The following is an 18043-nucleotide window of genomic DNA, read 5'->3' on the forward strand; positions in this document are numbered from 1 at the left end:
AAGAGTATAGAAGAGGGAACAGGTAAAAAAAAAAAACTACTCAGAAAGATAGACATTATAAAATCAATGCACAGTATCAGAACAGATCAGGATCTGTCATGCACTATTGCAAATGTTGTGTCTTTCGGCTTTTCCCGGTTAGGGGTCGCCACAGTGGAACTCCGGTCTGCTAATGATTGGTAGTTGATTTTTACGTGCCGAGTTACCAGCCCTGACGCACAACATTCAACGAAGGTACGCCCATTCACGCATGTCTCCATGCCGAAGACGCTCTAGCTGAGAATCGAATCAGACAGCGTCTTACTGTGAGGCGACAATACTACCGCAGCACCATACAGGCAGAAAAACTTAGAATATGTCCAGACAAATATAAAGGAAAAGTACAAAATAAGCAATTCATTGATAACCAAAAAAGTTTTATAGAGAATTGGAAAACAAAGTGATAGGAATTGAACCAAAACAAGAAGAAATAGGTAACATTTTGGAGAAATATCTTATGAAGAGCATATCATTGCTGGAGCCTTCCTGTGTCCTGACAGAGTGCTCTTCAAACTATCTGGAGATAAACAGAGCTGGGTATATTTTTCTGGCACTTCAGAGTTGTGTACTGGTAATTGTTGTTTGACTAATTTTATATCATTGCTGGCTGACTTCAGAGTTGTGCACTATTATTTTTGCTTCACTGTATAGTTTTTCAGATCTCTGCTGAAGGTGTTGGTTTTCCCAAACCCTCCCTATTTCTGTGTTGTTTAAATTTGGAGGCTTTTGCAATTGCCCGTCCCCACTGTAGATGTTCTTCATCTCACATTGCTGCAGTCCTTACACTTGGGTATAGCGCTGTCCTCGGTCGGCCCGAATACCAAAGTATATGGCTGACGCCGGTCATGGCGCATTAAACTGACGCCAGGACGTCAGGGTATAAATGCGCATGACCGACGTCATATCCCCAGTCTTTTTTGCCGCGTGGTCCGATGCAGAAGCAAATTTGCGAGTGCAGGTTGGCGTCCTGAGATTTTCCGAAACCGGAGTTTCAGACCGAATCCAAGTTGGCTAAGTACCCCGTTGGGGAATATTTTGGTTTTTTCTTGCCTCAGTATTTTACCGGATGTCAGAAAAAGTAAATAACTGTATTTCTTGCGGGAAACAGATACCACATAGGGACTACCACAGCTTGTGTATACCGTGTTTAGGGCCTGAGCACGACGTTGTTGGGTGTTCCTCTTGCGCTAGATTTAACAAACGCACCATAAAGAGGAGATTAGACTGCGCTAGGTTAGTCTTCGGAGCGGTGCAATTACAAAATGCCGCCGGATGCTCCGGCCCGCTACTCGAAGAAGCGCAAGGACAAAACACCTAGGCCTAGGTTAGAGGCACCAGCCGACCGGACGTCGGTTCTTTAGAGGGCGGTTGTGCCAGAGGCCCAAACAGAAGTTTCCCTAGAGTCCCAGGGGAGACTTTGTTGTTACAGGATGTGTCTTCACAGGAGGTAGGCCAGGCTGAAGGGGCTTCTCAGATAGCTGTTCTCCCTCTCTGCCTAAGGTGGTTAGGCCTTCACCGACTGTTACAAAGGCTTCTTCCAAGAGTAGGCCAGGTTCAGCTGTAGCATGTGCTCCTCCTAGTACTTCAGGCCCTGTGCCCAAGAGACATATGCTTAAGATGGCTGAAGATTTAATTACTATGATTAGGGTTCTATGCCCTCCTGACAAAAGGCCTAGGGTGGATCCTGAATTTGGGAATTTTGAACAGGATTCTGATATTTCTGAGTCTTCGGCTGAGGATTTACAGGAGTTTTCTCATTATTCTGACTCTGATGTGGATGACTCCACCCTTCTGCTTCTCCTCCTGAGGATTTTTCATTCTCAGAGACTCTCCATTCCATGAGGGAGCATTTTAAATGGGAAGGTCAGGATTTCTCTGATTCCAGGAAAAGACTTAGGGAATTTTGTTTCTACCTCAGCATAGGCCTTTAGCTATACCCCTGTTCTTTCTGTGGTGGAAGATGTTTTTGCAGAGGCTTCCCTAACCCTGATTCTTTACCTCCCGCTCCTGTTAAACCAGACAGATACTATAGGGTGCCTGAAGCTCACAAGTATCTTTTAAAAGCCCTAGGGCAGATCCAGAGACAGTTACTCAGGGCCTAAGGGGTTAAGGCTTCTGTGGCTAAAAATCCAGTTCCTCAGGACAAAGAGGCAAGAGCTTTAGACAGATGGGGTAAGAAAGTGTATACTTCTTCAACTTTAGCCATGAGGGCTTTAAATTGTCAATTCCACATGCTGAGATATCAAATCTATCTCCTTTCACAGTTAAAGTCTAAGGTAGATGCTCTGGCAGAAGGTATTGAATGTAAGGAGTTACAAGATCTGGTACATGTGTCTGAACAGGTGGGTAAGCATTCCTTACAATGTGGTTTTGATGCTGTACAGGCCTCTTCCAGGGTGGCTGCCACTGGTACTGTCCTTCGCAGGCACGCCTGGTTACGGGATCAGAATTTAGCTGAGCATGTTAAGTCAAGGATCTTGGATGCCCTTTACAATCTGATGTGTTGTTTGGTTCGCCTGTTGAAGCAGTTTTAAAGAAAATGGAGGACAAAGCTAAATCTATGCACACTGTTAAAGATTTTTTACAGGTTCAACCACCAAAGTTTAGCAGAAACTGGCCAAGCAAGGCGTGGACATACCCTTCTTATGATTCCCAGTCTAGGGTAGGTCTAGGCCTGCTAGGGCAGAGCTCAGGGTTCCTTTAGATCCAGGACAGGGGCTCACCTGCACAGTCTTCAGGGGAGGGCAGGGGTCAGCCCTTTCGTAGACAGACACAATGACCTACCTTTTCAACTGCCAGAACCTCCACGTCTGCAGCACCTTTGGGAGGAAGACTGACACTTTTCAAAGAGAACTGGAGTTTAATTACCCAAGACAGATGGGTATTGGATATCATTCACCACGGTTACAGGTTTTATTTCCATACCTTACCACCGTTCAAGGGCATGCCAGATATTCCGCCCCAACACAAATTGGAAGCTCACAGACAAATATCCATATTGACACAGATAGGGGCCATACAACGCGTGCCTATGGCAGAAAGGGGCCTAGGATTTTACTCTCCCCTATTCCTAGTACCAAAAAGGGGAACACGTGGAGACCAATTCTGGATTTGTCTATCCTCAACACCTTTCTGGACATCCCCAAGTTCAAGATGCTGACATTGCAACAGCTTTTACCCCTCCTGGGCAAGGATCACTGGATGGTAACTTTGGATCTCCAAGAGGCTTACCTTCATGTCCCTATCACTCTAAGCTGCAGGAAGTATCTGCGTTTCGAGCTGGAGATTCACACTATCAATTCTCTGCATTGCCCTTTGGCTTATCCACTGCACCCAGAGTATTCACAAAGGTCCTGGCTCCAGTGATAGCTTTCTTCAGACGGAAAGGAATACAGATCTACCCTTATTTGGACGATTGCCTGATTCTGGCTCAGGGCAAGGACGAACTTCTACAGCATTTAAAGTATGTGATAACAGTGCTAAGATGCCTAGGGTATTCTGTGAACGAAACAAAGTCCAGTCTAGTACCCTCTCAGGACATGTGCTTTCTGGGTGTGAGACTGAATACAGCAGCCCAGATGGCCTTCTTAACCCCGGACAAACAAAAGAATCTTTCCCTTTACTTCCAACAACTATCACATCAGTCCGGCTGACTGCAAGGACAGTCCTTCAAGCCTTAGGGTTCATGGCATCTTGTATTCTGGTGCTTCCCAATGCCAAACTGCATATGAGGAAGCTACAATGGTATCTCAAGAATCTATGGACACAGCACTGCCACGATCTGGACACTGTCATTCCAATAATACCTTGCATCCAAAAGGAATTCTTGTGGTGGGCTCAGCAATGTCACCTAAACAAGGGACTTTCTGTGACCCGGCGGAGGCAAGTCAGATTCTAACAACAGATGCCTCAGACAAAGCTTGGGGGCTCATCTCAATGGAAAATGGATACAGGACAAGTGGCCTGCCAGACTACAACATCTACATATCAACCTAAAGGAGATGTTAGCAGTCCAGTTTGCATTAACAGCTTTCAAGGAATTACTTCTTCGGGACAGGTGTTGATTCTAACAGACAACACAACTGTCATGTGGTACATCAACAAGCAAGGGGTACACATTCTTACCTCTATGCAGACAAGCAATGATTCTATGGAACGGCTCTCAGTCTACAACTGGATCTTCAGGCAAGGTTTCTGCCGGGTGCAGAACTCCTTAGCAGATGTGTTAAGCAGGCAAATCATGGATCCCCACGAGTGGAAACTGGATCCTCAGGTATTTCAGCAATTAACAGTGTCATGGGGAACACCAGACATAGATCTGTTCGCTTCTCCTCTAAACCACCAGCTGCCAAAGTTTTGCACAAAAAGGATACACCAGGCAGCTTGGAAAGCGGATGCTCTTTCTTTCAGTTGGAAAAATCTTCATGTATATGCCTTTCCACCACTTCCTCTACTTCTAAAGGTTCTGCTAAAGGTAAGCCAGGACAAACCAAGAATGATCCTGATAGCTCCAGATTGGCCCAGACAGCATTGGTACCCACTACTGAGAAATTTAATAAGGAAACCACCGTGGCCCCTGCCTTTAATTCCTCAACTGTTGTCTCAAAAGGACGGTCATTTACTCAATGTCAAGCTTCACTCTCTTCATCTCACAGCATGGCATATCCTGTTTTAGCTCATAGCAGGGCTCAACTTCCTCAACAAGTTTTGAATGTGATTATGGAAGCTAGGAGACCTAGTACAAGGAAAGTGTATGCGGACAAGTGGAAGAGATTTTTGCTTTGGAGTGCAGCAAAGGGTGTGGATGTTTCTGAGCCTGATTTAAGTGTGGCTCTTCTATATCTTACTGAACTATTGGACAAGGGTTTGTCCTTCTCTTCCATTAAAATTCATGCTGCAGCAATTTCAGCTCACTATGACTGTGATCCACCTTTGTTTTCTCATTCCTTGTTCAAGCAATTTCTCAGAGGAGCAAAGAACATAAGACCTCCACGAAGAGCTCCTACTCCAGCTTGGGACCTCAATTACGTGTTGGAAAAGCTCACTCTGCCACCTTTTGAGCCTGCAGCTACGGGCTGAGTTAAAATATTTGTCATGGAAGACTGCTTTTTTGTTGGCCATTACCTCTGCAAGAAGGGTTTCTGAATTGCAGGCCCTTATGGCTGTTGAGCCTTTCTTGATCTTCCATAAGGATAGGGTATCTTTACGCACTAACCCTTCCTTTATGCCTAAGGTGGTCTCAAGTGTGTCTTTAAACCAGTCTATTCATTTACCTACTTTTATGCAGACCCCCAAAACAAGGGGGAAAAGATCTTGCATACTTTGGACGTGCACAGACAGTTACGCTACTACTTAGATAGGACTAAGGCTTTCAGGCAGTCGCAACAGTTGTTTGTTTCTTTTGCTTTAGGTACTCAGGGCAAGCCTGTGTCAAAGCAAACTCTTTCTAAATGGATTGGGTTTTGCATTTCCTTTTGTTATTCTCAGCATGGCAAGCAGATCCCAACAGGGATCAGACCTCATTCCACTAGGGCTACTGCCACCTCTACAGCCTTTCTAAGGGGTGTCAACTAAGGACATTTTGGAGGCAGCTACTTGGAGTTCAGTACATACTTTCTCTAAGCACTACCACCTTCCTCTCTACTCTAAATCTAGGGCTGGGTTTGCCACTGCTATTCTTCAGGGCATTTTGACAGCTCCTGCTTCTATTTGATTTGCCATCCTCCCTTACCTCTGCTTTGGGAATCTACCCAAATGTAAGGACTGCAGCAATGTGAGATGAAGAACATAGTACAGTTTTGTACCTACAATAAATGTAGATGTTCAAGATCCACATTGCTGCAGTCCAATTTACCGCCCTCCGTCCCTCTGTGTTTAGGGGTGGTTGTGTGGTTAGGTTAGTACTTTATTAGATAATTGTTAGAAGTTGTACATAGTTTGGGTGTGGGGGTGTTTAGTGTTTGGTAATTTTTTGATTTTACCCTGTTTAGGGTCTTCTGACATCTGGGGCAAGAAAAGACTGAGGATATGACGCCGGTCATGCGCATTTATACCCTGACGTCCTGGCGTCAGTTTAATGCGCCATGACCGGCGTCAGCCATATACTTTGGTATTCGGGCCGACCGAGGACAGCGCTATACCCAAGTGTAAGGACTGCAGCAATGTGGATCTTCGAACATCTACATTTATGGTAGGTACAAAACTGTACTATTTGATCTGGGACATTCCCCCCAGTCCCATCTCTTTACCTCATTATACCTAATAGACTCCTTCTGCATTTTTAGTCATTTTTAATTTAATTGCATTTTTAAACTGTTTGGTCTAACATTGCTACATACTCAAGTGTGCTAGCTTGCACTACATTTAAATTGTTTTGACTGCTGTTTTAGCTTCTTTTCTGTATATATAAAAAAATACATTTCCTGTAACTAGTGTAGTCCAGATTCAGATTTGCTGCATCCAGAACTGTATGTAAGCTTCTGAGCCCCCCCCCCCAAGCTTTCTGTGTTGGAGGGAAGCCTTCTAGCTTATCAGTGGGAGTGGTAAGCACTAGGTAACCTATCTTCCACATAAGGAGTGGTTCTGGCCCAGAAATTGTAGTTATTGGCCGTTTGGGCAGTTTTTCCATCTCTCTCAACTTTCTGATTTAAAAGCCCACATTTGCACTTGTTTTCCCCCTTTCCTGTAACTAGTTTAGTCCAGATACAGATTCTTAGTTTTAGCACTTGAATTTGCTTATTCGTGATCAGCACTTGTTCAGAACTTGTAAGCACTAAATAGCCTACTAATTACTACAGCACTCAACCTTTCTCATTACCTAGGGGAAAACAGTTTGGGTACTTACTTTCCTCATTTGTTTTGAGAAAAACAGCTCTTGTACTCACTTCCCTCACTTATCTAGAGGAAATTTTTTTTTTATTCAGACATGTCCAAGGGTCAGCTCCCAGTGTTTTCTCCTATCTATCTGATTAATCTGGGCATCTTGGGGCAATGTAGAAATTGCCTCATGTACACAGACAACCCTCTCCTCCTACCACCCAACACTACAACCTGTGAGAGATGCACTTATCTAGCCAAACTGGAGGCAAAGCTCTCTCCAATCAAGACTGAACTTGACAGTCGAGAGGAGAAGGTAAACACTTGCACCACGCCACACTCATCACATAGTCTCATTAAATCTACACCACCAAAATCCACACATAGAAACACAAAAACATTCGCAGAGGCTCTCAATAATAATCTGCTCTAGCAACAGAGACCTCCAAAGCAGAAATGCAAGCAACCTCCACCCCCCAACACAACCCAAATGACACATAGCCCGCAGACTCAGTGTACCACTCAACCACAGCCAATAAGGTAAAACAACGTACCCAACACACTAGTCATAGGTGACTCTATAGTCAGGCACACTGATGTCCCACTCACCAGGCTAAACAAGGAGAAGGTTACTGTCAGCTGCCTGTCAGGTGCCAGGATCCGCCACATAACCCACTCACTCAGGTCACTCCCCAACAAGTACAAATATGACTCTGTCATTGTCCATGTTGGTGTGAACGACCTGAGATGTACCTCCCTGAACTACATGAAAAGAGACATGGAAGGGCTCTCCAGTCTTGTAGCCCAGGCAGGTATGACCCTAGCCCTGAGTAGCATTCTGCCATCACCCAGAATGATGCCGCAGTACAAGGACAAAATGATTGACTTCAACAATTGGCTAAGCTTCTGGTGCCAGTCTAAAGGGATCCAGTATCTGTCTGCCTGGGATGACATGGTCGACAGACTACGATGCTTTGCCAGAGATGGCCTGCACCTGTTACCCCTGGGATTTCAGATACTGGCTAAGGTTCTTGCCGCCCCTATAGTGCCTTTTTTAGGCAAGGTTCAAATGACAAATTCACCACCATAACAGGAACAGGCAAGCAAAAACTGAGAGTGATGCTACTCAATGCTATAGAAGTCTAAATCTCAAAATGCAGTCACTCGAGGCACTCCTTAAAATGGAGAACATCGATATCTGTGCAGTGACTGAGACCTGATTCAAGGCTCCATAGAGGGCCCCTGCACTACCAGGCTATAACTCATACTACACTTTTCGGCCATCTAACCTGGACTGGAACACCAAAGGCAGAGGTGTGTCCATATTCATTAAGGATATCCACACTTCCAGGCTAGTTGCTCAGCATAATGCAGCCGAGGTTATCAAGTGCAACTAACTCTGGGCAAAACTGCAATCCAAATTGTAGCTTGCTACAGATCACCCACCATGCCCTAGGATTCTCACTTTTCTTTTCTTGATGTACTGGAAAATATTAGGGTTCAACCAAGCACCCTAATAATGGGCGATTTCAACTAACCCACCATTAACTGGGAAAACTACTCCTGTAACAACTCCTTTACTCAACGCTTTCTGGAATTCATAAACTCCAATGCCCTGGATCAACTTATCCACACCCCCACCAGGGGCAACAGTATCCCAGATCTAGTCATTACCAGCATGAGTGACCGGTGTTCCAAACCTGAAGTCAGTCTCATTGGTCCGATCCGACCATAAGCTAATTACCCTAGATATCCACATCCTGCCCCCACCCCCCATTAAGGAAACCAGGGTAAAAATTTTCTCCAAAGCCAACTTCATGCTTCTAAGACAGAAGTGGTGAACTTCATGACACCCATGCAGATGGACAATACAGTTACAACTACTGAATCCTACACAATTGCACTTTATAAGTACTTGCATGAGTGCATGGATTGTGCTATCCCAAACAGAACCAAGACGCTATCCTCCAAAAAAAGGAAGCCAATCTGGTGGTCCCCTGCCATAAACAAACTGTACAACAGAAGGAAGAAACTGTTGTAAAAGAAAGTAAAATCCCATGAGTGGAGGAACTCCCTGGTCAGCCTCCGTAAGAAGCTGTGATCCCTGATAAAATCCTCCAAAGCTAGTTACGAAAACAAAATCGCCACTGATTCTAAAGACAACCATAAAAGCATTCTATAGCTACGTCAAGAATCTCAATGGCAACACTCAGATCTGTTCTGAGTTACAGCACAGTGGCACTAAATATACAGACCCAACTGATATTGCCATCATCCTGGCAGATAGGTTTAGTGCTAACTTTACCCCCTCTCACCCCCTAAAGAGCCCATCTCTATACCGAAAGAATGCAAAGTTCCTGTAATCACGGCTGTACAGGTAAAAACCACACTCTCCAAAGTCAAGAACACAGCATCCATGGGACCAGGCAAAATCCCAGGCTGCATTCTACACGAACTACAGAACGAAATGGCACCCCACCTAAGTACCATATTCAATCATAGCCTCACCACAGGCTTTGTGCCTGCTGAATGGTGCATCGCAAAGATTATCCCACTCCACAAGGAGGGAGCCACCACGGACCCCAGGAACTACCACCCCATTAGCCTGACGAGCCTGGTCTGCAAGGCCATGGAACGTATCATCATGGAACTTATAAACAAAGACATTGGTAATCTCCAAACTCTGGACCCCACCCAGTTCGGGTTTGTAAAAGGCAGATCATGTCTCCTAAACCTGATGGACGTCTTTGAAGCAGTCACCAAAGCCGTAGACAAGGGTAAGGTGGTTCACACAGCCTATCTAGATCTTGCCAAGGCTTTCGACACCATCCCCCACTCTGGAATTATAGATAAACTCACTAAACTAGGTATAAATCCCTATGTCACAAGATGGATTGCCAACTGGCTCACTGACAGAACCCACACTGTGAAAGTAGCAGACTCCAAATCCGACTTCAGACCAGTGACAAGTGGAGTGCCACAGGGTTTAGTCCTGGGTCCTTTCCTGTTTTGTATCTACTTCTCTGAAGTACAGGCTAACACAGAAGTTCTTTGGCTAACGAAGTTCGCAGATGACTGCAAACTAGGAGCCATAAGCGAAACTCCTAACGATGTGGACAGATGCCTGGTGTCAAAGCCATGGCCTCAAGCTCAGTGCCAAAAAGTGCATTGTCCTCCCCTTTGGTAAAAAGTCTCTACCCATGAACTACAACATAGGCGGTAGTATACTTAACACCGAAAGTGTGATGAGACCTTGGGACACAGGTGGACAGTAGTCTCTCCTTTGATAATCACATCGCCACAGTAGTCAGGAAATCCTTCTATGTGGCACACCTCATCACAAAAGGTTTCTCATCCAGAAAAAAAAGAGGTCATTGTTCCCCTCTACTCGTCACTCATTAGACCCTTTAATAGAGTACAATGCCCCTTTTGGTATGTACCTCACAAGACATCTACAACAACTGGAAAGGCCGCAGAAATACCTCACAAAGAGGATTACCAGCCCCAAACAGATGCCCTACGCAGACCGTCTAAAAAAAACTCCAGCTTTACTCTGTAGCATATTGCCTACTCAGAGGTGATCTCTGCCTAACATACAAAGCTATGTCAAACCCAGAGCTGTTGGACATGCTCCACTTAAAAAAATCCCAATCCCTCCGAGCTACACGCGCTAGGGACCTAAACCTTGTCACCACAATTAACAGAACATGCCGGTGGGATAGATTCCTGTCCCAGAGACTTCCCATACTCTGGAATAAACTACCTGTCTATATCAAACAAAGCTCCTCATTAGCACTCTTCAAGAAAAATCTTGATGATTGGATGGGAAATAGGAAATTCACCCCGGGGATCACCTCTATGGCTCTGCTCGACAGTGGCACAGGAAAATAATTTTCTTGGGTGGCAAAAGCCAGGGTACCTTGTTGGCTGGGCTTGTATAGGCCCCAGGGCCGACTAGGCTAAGATCCTGTGGAACATGACAAAGGTGCTAAATGGATATTAGAAAATAAAAGAAAGAATAAGAAGTTCAAATGTACAAAATATTTTAACGGAATGAAGTAATGGCCAGAGAGATTGAAACAAAGTTAAGAAAAGCTCCTAATTGGGAAACCCCAGGCCTAGATGCAGTATGCAACATCTAGCTAACAGTATTAACATCTTTATATGAAGATTTAGCCGTGAGTAGGCACTCTGTATATGCACACTCCGAACAGACACCAGTCTGGTTAACAACAGGAAAAACAATCCTCATACTTAAGAGCGAATCTGCAGGGTGGCCTAATGGTTAAGGTGTTTGCCTTACAAACACAAGGTGCAGGGTTTGAGTCTCACAAGGGATAATTGGCTAGGCTTAAAAAAATGGCTCGCAAGGGCAGTTAGCTTAGTACTAATCTATGAACCTATAATCTATGAACCTATGCAAGATATCCTAAAAACTATAGACCAATAACAATGTGTAAATTATGCACTAGAATTGATGCTAACAGTTTATAGTCATTTAGAAGAAAACTCAGTCATGGTAATAGAACAAAAGGGTAACAAAAGAAAGTCATATGGAACAAATGATCATTTGTTGTTAAATAAAGTCATAATGGAGAACTGTAAAAATGGGAAGAATCTAAGTATGGCATGGCTAGACTACAGAAAAGCATTTGACAGTATCCCGCATTCATAGATAAGAATGCTGAAAAATGTATGATATACACCCTACACTGATCAATTGCATTACAGCAACCATGAAACAGTGGCAAACCACTTTGCAGTTAAGCCATGATAAAGAACAAATTGTTATTCCTGGGATAAAAATTTGACGGAAGATATTCCAGGAGTAACTGTGTGTCAGTGCTGCTCTTTTGTCTTGCCTTTAATTCGTTAAGCTGTCTACTTAACAGATTAGGTCATGGCTACAATTTGGCTCCCAGAAAATAATGAACTGTAAAGACTTATCTTCTTTTTGTGTATGATTTAAAACTCTATTGTCATCAGATGAGGAATTGAAAGCATAACTGCAAGTGGTCAAAACTTTTTCAGATGATATGACTGTCTTTTTGTCTTGATTACAGTCTTTAATGCAGGAAAGCTGCAACACCAAGAAAACATCAGTTTGGGACAGGAATGTGATATAAAAGAACAATAAAACATAAACAAATGCAAATAAAACTTAGGAATATTTTAGAAGTCTAAAATTAATACTGAAAACCGCTTTGACATCTATTAGTAAAGTCCAAGCTATAAACTAATTTGATCTTCCTGTCCTAACTTACAGTTTTGGAGTGATGGACTGGCCCCTAAAAGTGTTGGATCGGTTGGACAGGAAAACAAGGATGCTTCATGCTCATCAAATGATTTATAAAAATCAGTGTATACCAAGAATATATATTCCCCATTCTGAAGGAGGTATGGGCCTCCTTGATACATGTATAGATCTGCTGTCATGGGACTACATGCATATCTGCTGACTTCACAAGACCTAAATATAGTGAACATTTTGAAACATAGAGAGTTAGTCTAAGATGACTTCCCAGATTAGTTTAGCAGAAACATATCGGTGTCAAGAGGGAATGGGGATCAAACCATAAGTAGATAAAAAAATCAGGCATCAACTTAATGTAACAAAACAAAAGAGAAAATATAAGGTGAAGTATCAAATGAGAAGGCAAGAAATGTGGAAAATGCGTAAGTACAGTTGATAGTATAGAAAACTCTTGGAACAACCTTATGTTGATCAGGATCGAACACATGAATGGTTAAGGAGAGGTGAATTTAATCCAAAATACAAAAGGTTAATATTGGTTGCCCAAGATAGTGGACTACGTACATGTTGGTTTACAAAGTCCATTGAATATGTGGGAGAAACAGAAAAATGTAGGTTTTGTAAAACAGAATTGGAAACATTTGGAAATCTTGTTGCTGGTTGTAATATACTAATGGGAGAAGGACTGTATACTGAAAGGCAAAAGAATGTGGCTAAGACTGTTGCATTGGGGATTGTGTAAACATTATAATATTAAAGTAGCTGAAAAGCACCGGAAACAAGCCACAAAGCATTATAGAAAATGATGAAGCTTATATCACGTGGGAACTCGCATTAACAGCAGTTCAGAAAGTAGATGTGAGAAAAGCTGATATAGTAGTCCATGAAAAGAAGACAAAAGTAGCATCAACCATTGAAATTGCTATACCCAGTGACTACAGTGTCTTTCATACAGAGAAACACAAAGTCATAAAATACCAGGATTTTCAGGTAGAAACTAGGGTAATGTGGAAGAAAGATACCCACACTATTCCAATAGTAGTTGGAGCAGTGGGTCTTATAAAAAAGAATTTACAGTCGTGCTTCAATATGTTATCAATACATGTAACTCTGTATGAATTGCAGTAGGAGTCATTACTGGGCACATTGCAGGTGCTGCGAAGAGCACTTCTGGCTAACATCAAAGACTGACTCAGTATTAATTTCATGAACTTTGAATCATACTTTGATGTAGGAATTGGGTCCATTCCCATCATGTTGGTGATATTTTAGGTTGCTATCGATGGCGATGCCAAGTAATTTTGTATGTGGGACAATTTCTGTTTGTGTATTGTTGGCTGACATGATTGAAAAGTCATTTAGTTTGTTTGCCACAGGAGAAGATCATTGCTTTCTTAGAATTAGGTTAGAGTTCAATAGCCAGGATTCTAAAATAGAGAAGGATTCTTGGGTGAGTTGTTTGTTTAAGGTTGGGGCATAGCAGATGAGGGTAGACTCGTCTGCATACAGAAGTAAGGACGCATGTTTGGTTGAAGTATGTAGTTTGTTGAAAATGTTAGTATTGGTCCATCTGTGGATGCCTGAGTGACAGGTGGAAATGATGAGAATTCTGTTTGCCATTTTACTGTTTGTTGTCAGTAAGGAAGCTGTGAAACCAGGATATGAAAGAGGCAGATTATACCTCTCAACTGTACAGGTTTTTGCAGAATGTCCAGATTTTTGCCTCATATTTTGGTCTGCTCTTCATAAAAGTTGTTTTTTTGACAGATCACTGGGATGAGCTAATGATTAAAGTCACTAATTAATGACATGCATTTGAGATTCAGACTTCTTATCCTTCAGAAAAATGAATGCTAACATAAATCTTGTTGTTCTGTCAACATTCTAAGTTTATAAGAAAAATATTTAAAATGTGCCCCTATTTTTGGGCCTCCCCCACCCATTATATCAGGCTTTGAACAGATTTCTTGCGCAAAGAAGTTGAGAAGTACAGGTGGATAGACCAAAAGATGTAAGTTCTGTTAGTAGTTTCTGATGAGAAACAGTGTCAAAAGCCTTTGATAGCTGTAGAAATATGGAGGATAGTATGTTCTCATTGTTTCTATAGACATTAGTAGTGTTGGCGAAAGTGAGGAGGGCTGTGGTGGTACTATCGCTGGGGCAGAAACAGTGTTGTATGAGAGTGAGGAGATTATCATCTAGGATGTGTTTCAGTGAGCATGATGCATTTTTCGAGAATTTTTGATAATGGAAGTAGTATAGCAGTGGGGCAGGTGAGAATGTCTTCAGTGGTGCTGATGTTATTAGCAAGAGGTATGTAGATGGCTATGATACATAGGGATTTATGGTTGTCGAGTTTTAGTTAGGTGACTGTTAATTCAGCATTATTAAATTTTGGAATGGGTATGGGGCAGGGAGATAGGTATAGAGTATCAGGATATATTATTACTACTATTCCTCCTCCTTTTTATTTTCTTGGTCTTGTCTGAGGATAACCAACAAACACCAAATAAATGGGAGAATCACCTGGAAATAAAATCCACTTCAGAACCACAATAAATCCAGTAAAGTGAAGACCATCTCCAGAAAGGAACTGCATCAGTCCAATAGAAGTGCTTCTATTGGACTGGTACAGATCTTGTCTGAGAGTGTTAAATCCTTGGGTTAGTATTTCACTGTCTTTAGGTATGGGCTTTAAACAGGTTTCTGTGGCTTCTAGTATGCCTAGGAAGTTTAAGGCTAGGAGAGCATGTAGGTGAGTGAGTTTATTGTTAATGCTTCTTAGATTTATGTTGTGAAAGAGGAGTGAGCTTTTTATTTTTGTGATGGTTGGCTTTGTACAGGGTAGTTCATGTCGGTGACTTAGACTGGGATTGGTTTGGATGTCTTCACTGAGTATAAGTAGATTTGAGAGATGATGTTGATGTGGCAGGGTTTTGAGTCTGTATTTTAGTTTGATGCTAAGTGTTTGAAATATGGAGTTGCAGAGCTTATATCTGTGTTTGTAGAATTGGGGGATCCTTACGTTGAAGATAGTGGGGGTTGTGTAGTATAAGTAATAGGTTAGGTTCTGTGACGGTGAGTGGATTGTGTGTAATGCTTGGTGTATGGGGGTAATGGAATGATACTGAGTTAATTGTAAGAGTGCATAAAGGGATATATTACCATGAGCATATATTGTAGGAACAGTTTGTGTGTTGAGTGAGAGAAGTGAGTTAGAGGCATGGGTGAAGGTCAATATTTATGACACAAGTGAAGGCTTGGGATTTAGAGGTTAACTAGTGTGTTGATGTGAGTTGGATGGAAATTAAGTTATGAGTAAGTGATTGAATTACTTTAGTTGTGGGTGTGAGTTGTGGGTGTTGTGAGGAGTGGCTTTAGTATTTAAATTTAGAGTAAGAGGGGATGGGTGGAAATTGGGGGGGGGTAGGGTAGGAGAGCATAATGATCCCAAGTATAGTGGGCAAACAGAGCAAGTTGCACCTGGGTCCAAACATCATCTGTCATTCAGGTATCCATCAGATACTTTTTCCTGTATAAGCCCTAGTGCCACTGTCAATGGCTGACATGGGCAACCACATCACTGTAAGAGCCTACTATGACTTTCCTAAATGTGACTGCTCCCATCCACATGTTAATGAGACTTGCCATCACTGGCTTGTTAATCCTAGCACACATCTCCAGCTGTTTCTGTTATCACCTGCAAGCCTCTACTGCATTTTGTTAGAACAGCCACTGGAGCACTAATCCCTTTCTCCATAGTAGGTGTTCCCGCTTTCTGCCACTCAGTCCCACCCTGGGAAACTTCCCCTACTAGGTCCTTCCTGCATCCAAACAGCTAACTGAACTTGTGTCATCTGGTTCAGTCTGGGCTTTTTCCCTCTGTTTCAAAAAGCTGGGAGAATGACAGTTTCTAAGTCAGAGGTAATTGGCATCAGGGAACTGGGAATTGATTATTTCCTGAGTCAACAGGAAGAGTAGTTTAGGTGAGAGGCAGAACACGTAGATTGTGTAGGAATGTTTACAAGTAATGATGTATTTTTGACTTGATGGTTGGTATTAGGAGTTTTAACAGTTGTCAGTGTTGTTATAATAAGAGAATGAAGAGCTTGACTGGTCAGTACTGAGGGACCAGGAGGGAAGTACTTGGGAGGTTGGAAACTACATAGAATGGAGAGTAACATTTTGGTCATATATCTGGGAGACATGTTAATCTCTCAGTTTTATTACTATCAAAGAACTGAACGATTTTGTTATATTGATGTATTTTCTGTCTGATGCACATCTCATCTGAGATGATTTTTGTTGCCATTTTAATACTCCTCCTCCACAGCTGACCATCAGCTGTTCATGGTTTATGGCATGCTTCCTTGATCTCCTTGACCTCAGTTATGTTCCATTGAAACGTAGCTGATAATCATGGCTGATGGGGAGATCAAGGTGTCAGAATATAGCATCATACTGCTGTCGAAGAGGGATTTTTTTTTTGCCCCCACCCATAGACCTTCCCCCATGCTCAAGACACTGTCAGTTTAATCATGGAATTCCTATTAATAGTAGGTTGAGCAGGTCAGTCCAGTGTAGACTGTATCATTTTAATAATGATGCAGTGGTAGCTTGGTCACCTCACAACAAGAGGTTCTCCAGTTCGATTCTCAGCTGGAGTGCCTTCTGTGTGGAGTCTTCATGTCCTCCCTGCATTCGTGTTTGTTTCTTCCAGGTGCTCCGGTTTCCTCCCACATTTCAAAGACATGCATCTGGAGCATTTCTTCCTGGGCCTCTGCTGAAAATTGGCTTTGTTCCAAGTCTGACTTTCATGGCTAACAAATGTTAAAAAATAAGCCGGCTGTGATCGGAGACCCGCTCATAATCCTGTTACAAATTATAACAGAATACAAGTGAATTTCATACATTTCTTCTACTTAGACTTCTTGACTCATCACGATGTTGTTCAATTTTAAATTGTATTCTTATATTTAAATGCATTTTCAACCTGTTTATGTAAGCACAATATGAATTTGCATATTTTTTGTCTATTTTAGAAGAATAGCCTCATGGTTAAGTTATTTAAATATACTAAAATGTATTTTCATTTTCTCTTCACACTAAAGTCCATTTTTGCGTTTTAAACAATTTTTTTCTTCTTCCTTTTTCAGGCAGAATGCCCTCTCTGCAGAGAAAAATTTCAGCTTCACAGACTGGTTTACTTAAGGCACTACAGATAATTTGAAGCCTACATTTCAGTTGGCTGTATTATGAATTGTTTGGGCACTTTCAGCAGTGTCAGACTGCAACAAAAAGGCATACAGTCTTCAATCCTTGCTTTGATTTATCATATTTAAAGGTTGTCCTTGTCACATCTTGGTGCTCCCCATCGTAATAATTTTTTAGAATTTGGAGTCTGATTTGTGCCTATCTAAAAAAGAATAAATATGTTTTTTTCTGTCTGTTACTCTAAACTGTCTGGTAACCCAGGTATGTAAAGTAGAGGTCTATAGCTGTATATCTGAGTCAGAGTACAGGTAGATGTAAAATAATGTGGGGCCCTGGGAATGGATGTAATTTTTATTTGTATTGGTAGTCTGACAAAAATAGCTAAGAGAGCTGCTGTCTTCATCCTGTACTTTTCAGTTTGATTCCATCTTTTTTCACTCACATACTGTGTAACCCAGAACAAATATTTTGACAAGAGTGCTTTTCTGTTGACTGAGTCTAGCAGTATGGTTAAGGCCTCAGTTGTTTCAGGTTGCATACTGTCTCACTATTAGCAAGTCATATATACAGTGCTGTTGTGTCTACCTTGGAAAGAAGTGCTTGTTCATATGCTTACCTAGATAACACAGTAGTAAAGTTTTACTACTCTCCTAGATTGCTTATTTCAGAAATGGTGACTGTCAGGTAGGATAGACAGATACAGTCTCCTATAATGCAAGT

The 18043-nt window shown here is 42.2% G+C and overlaps 1 protein-coding gene across 2 annotated transcripts in view; it reads left to right on the forward strand.

Moving 5' to 3' along the window:
* The window catches only part of PEX10 (peroxisomal biogenesis factor 10), a 159621-nt gene extending 142065 nt beyond the window's left edge, over window positions 1-17556 (forward strand). For both annotated transcript variants that reach the window (XM_044062995.1, XM_044062993.1), the window contains exon 7: window positions 17266-17556. In XM_044062995.1, the coding sequence (XP_043918930.1) occupies window positions 17266-17334 (69 nt within the window). In that variant the 3' untranslated portion in view covers window positions 17335-17556. The remainder of the gene's footprint in view (window positions 1-17265) is intronic.
* Window positions 17557-18043: the final 487 nt, after the last annotated feature.

This window comes from Protopterus annectens, chromosome 2.part1 (genome assembly GCF_019279795.1).
Source record: "Protopterus annectens isolate FY-2018-M chromosome 2.part1, PAN1.0, whole genome shotgun sequence".
In the NCBI taxonomy this organism is placed as follows: Eukaryota; Metazoa; Chordata; order Ceratodontiformes; family Protopteridae; genus Protopterus; species Protopterus annectens.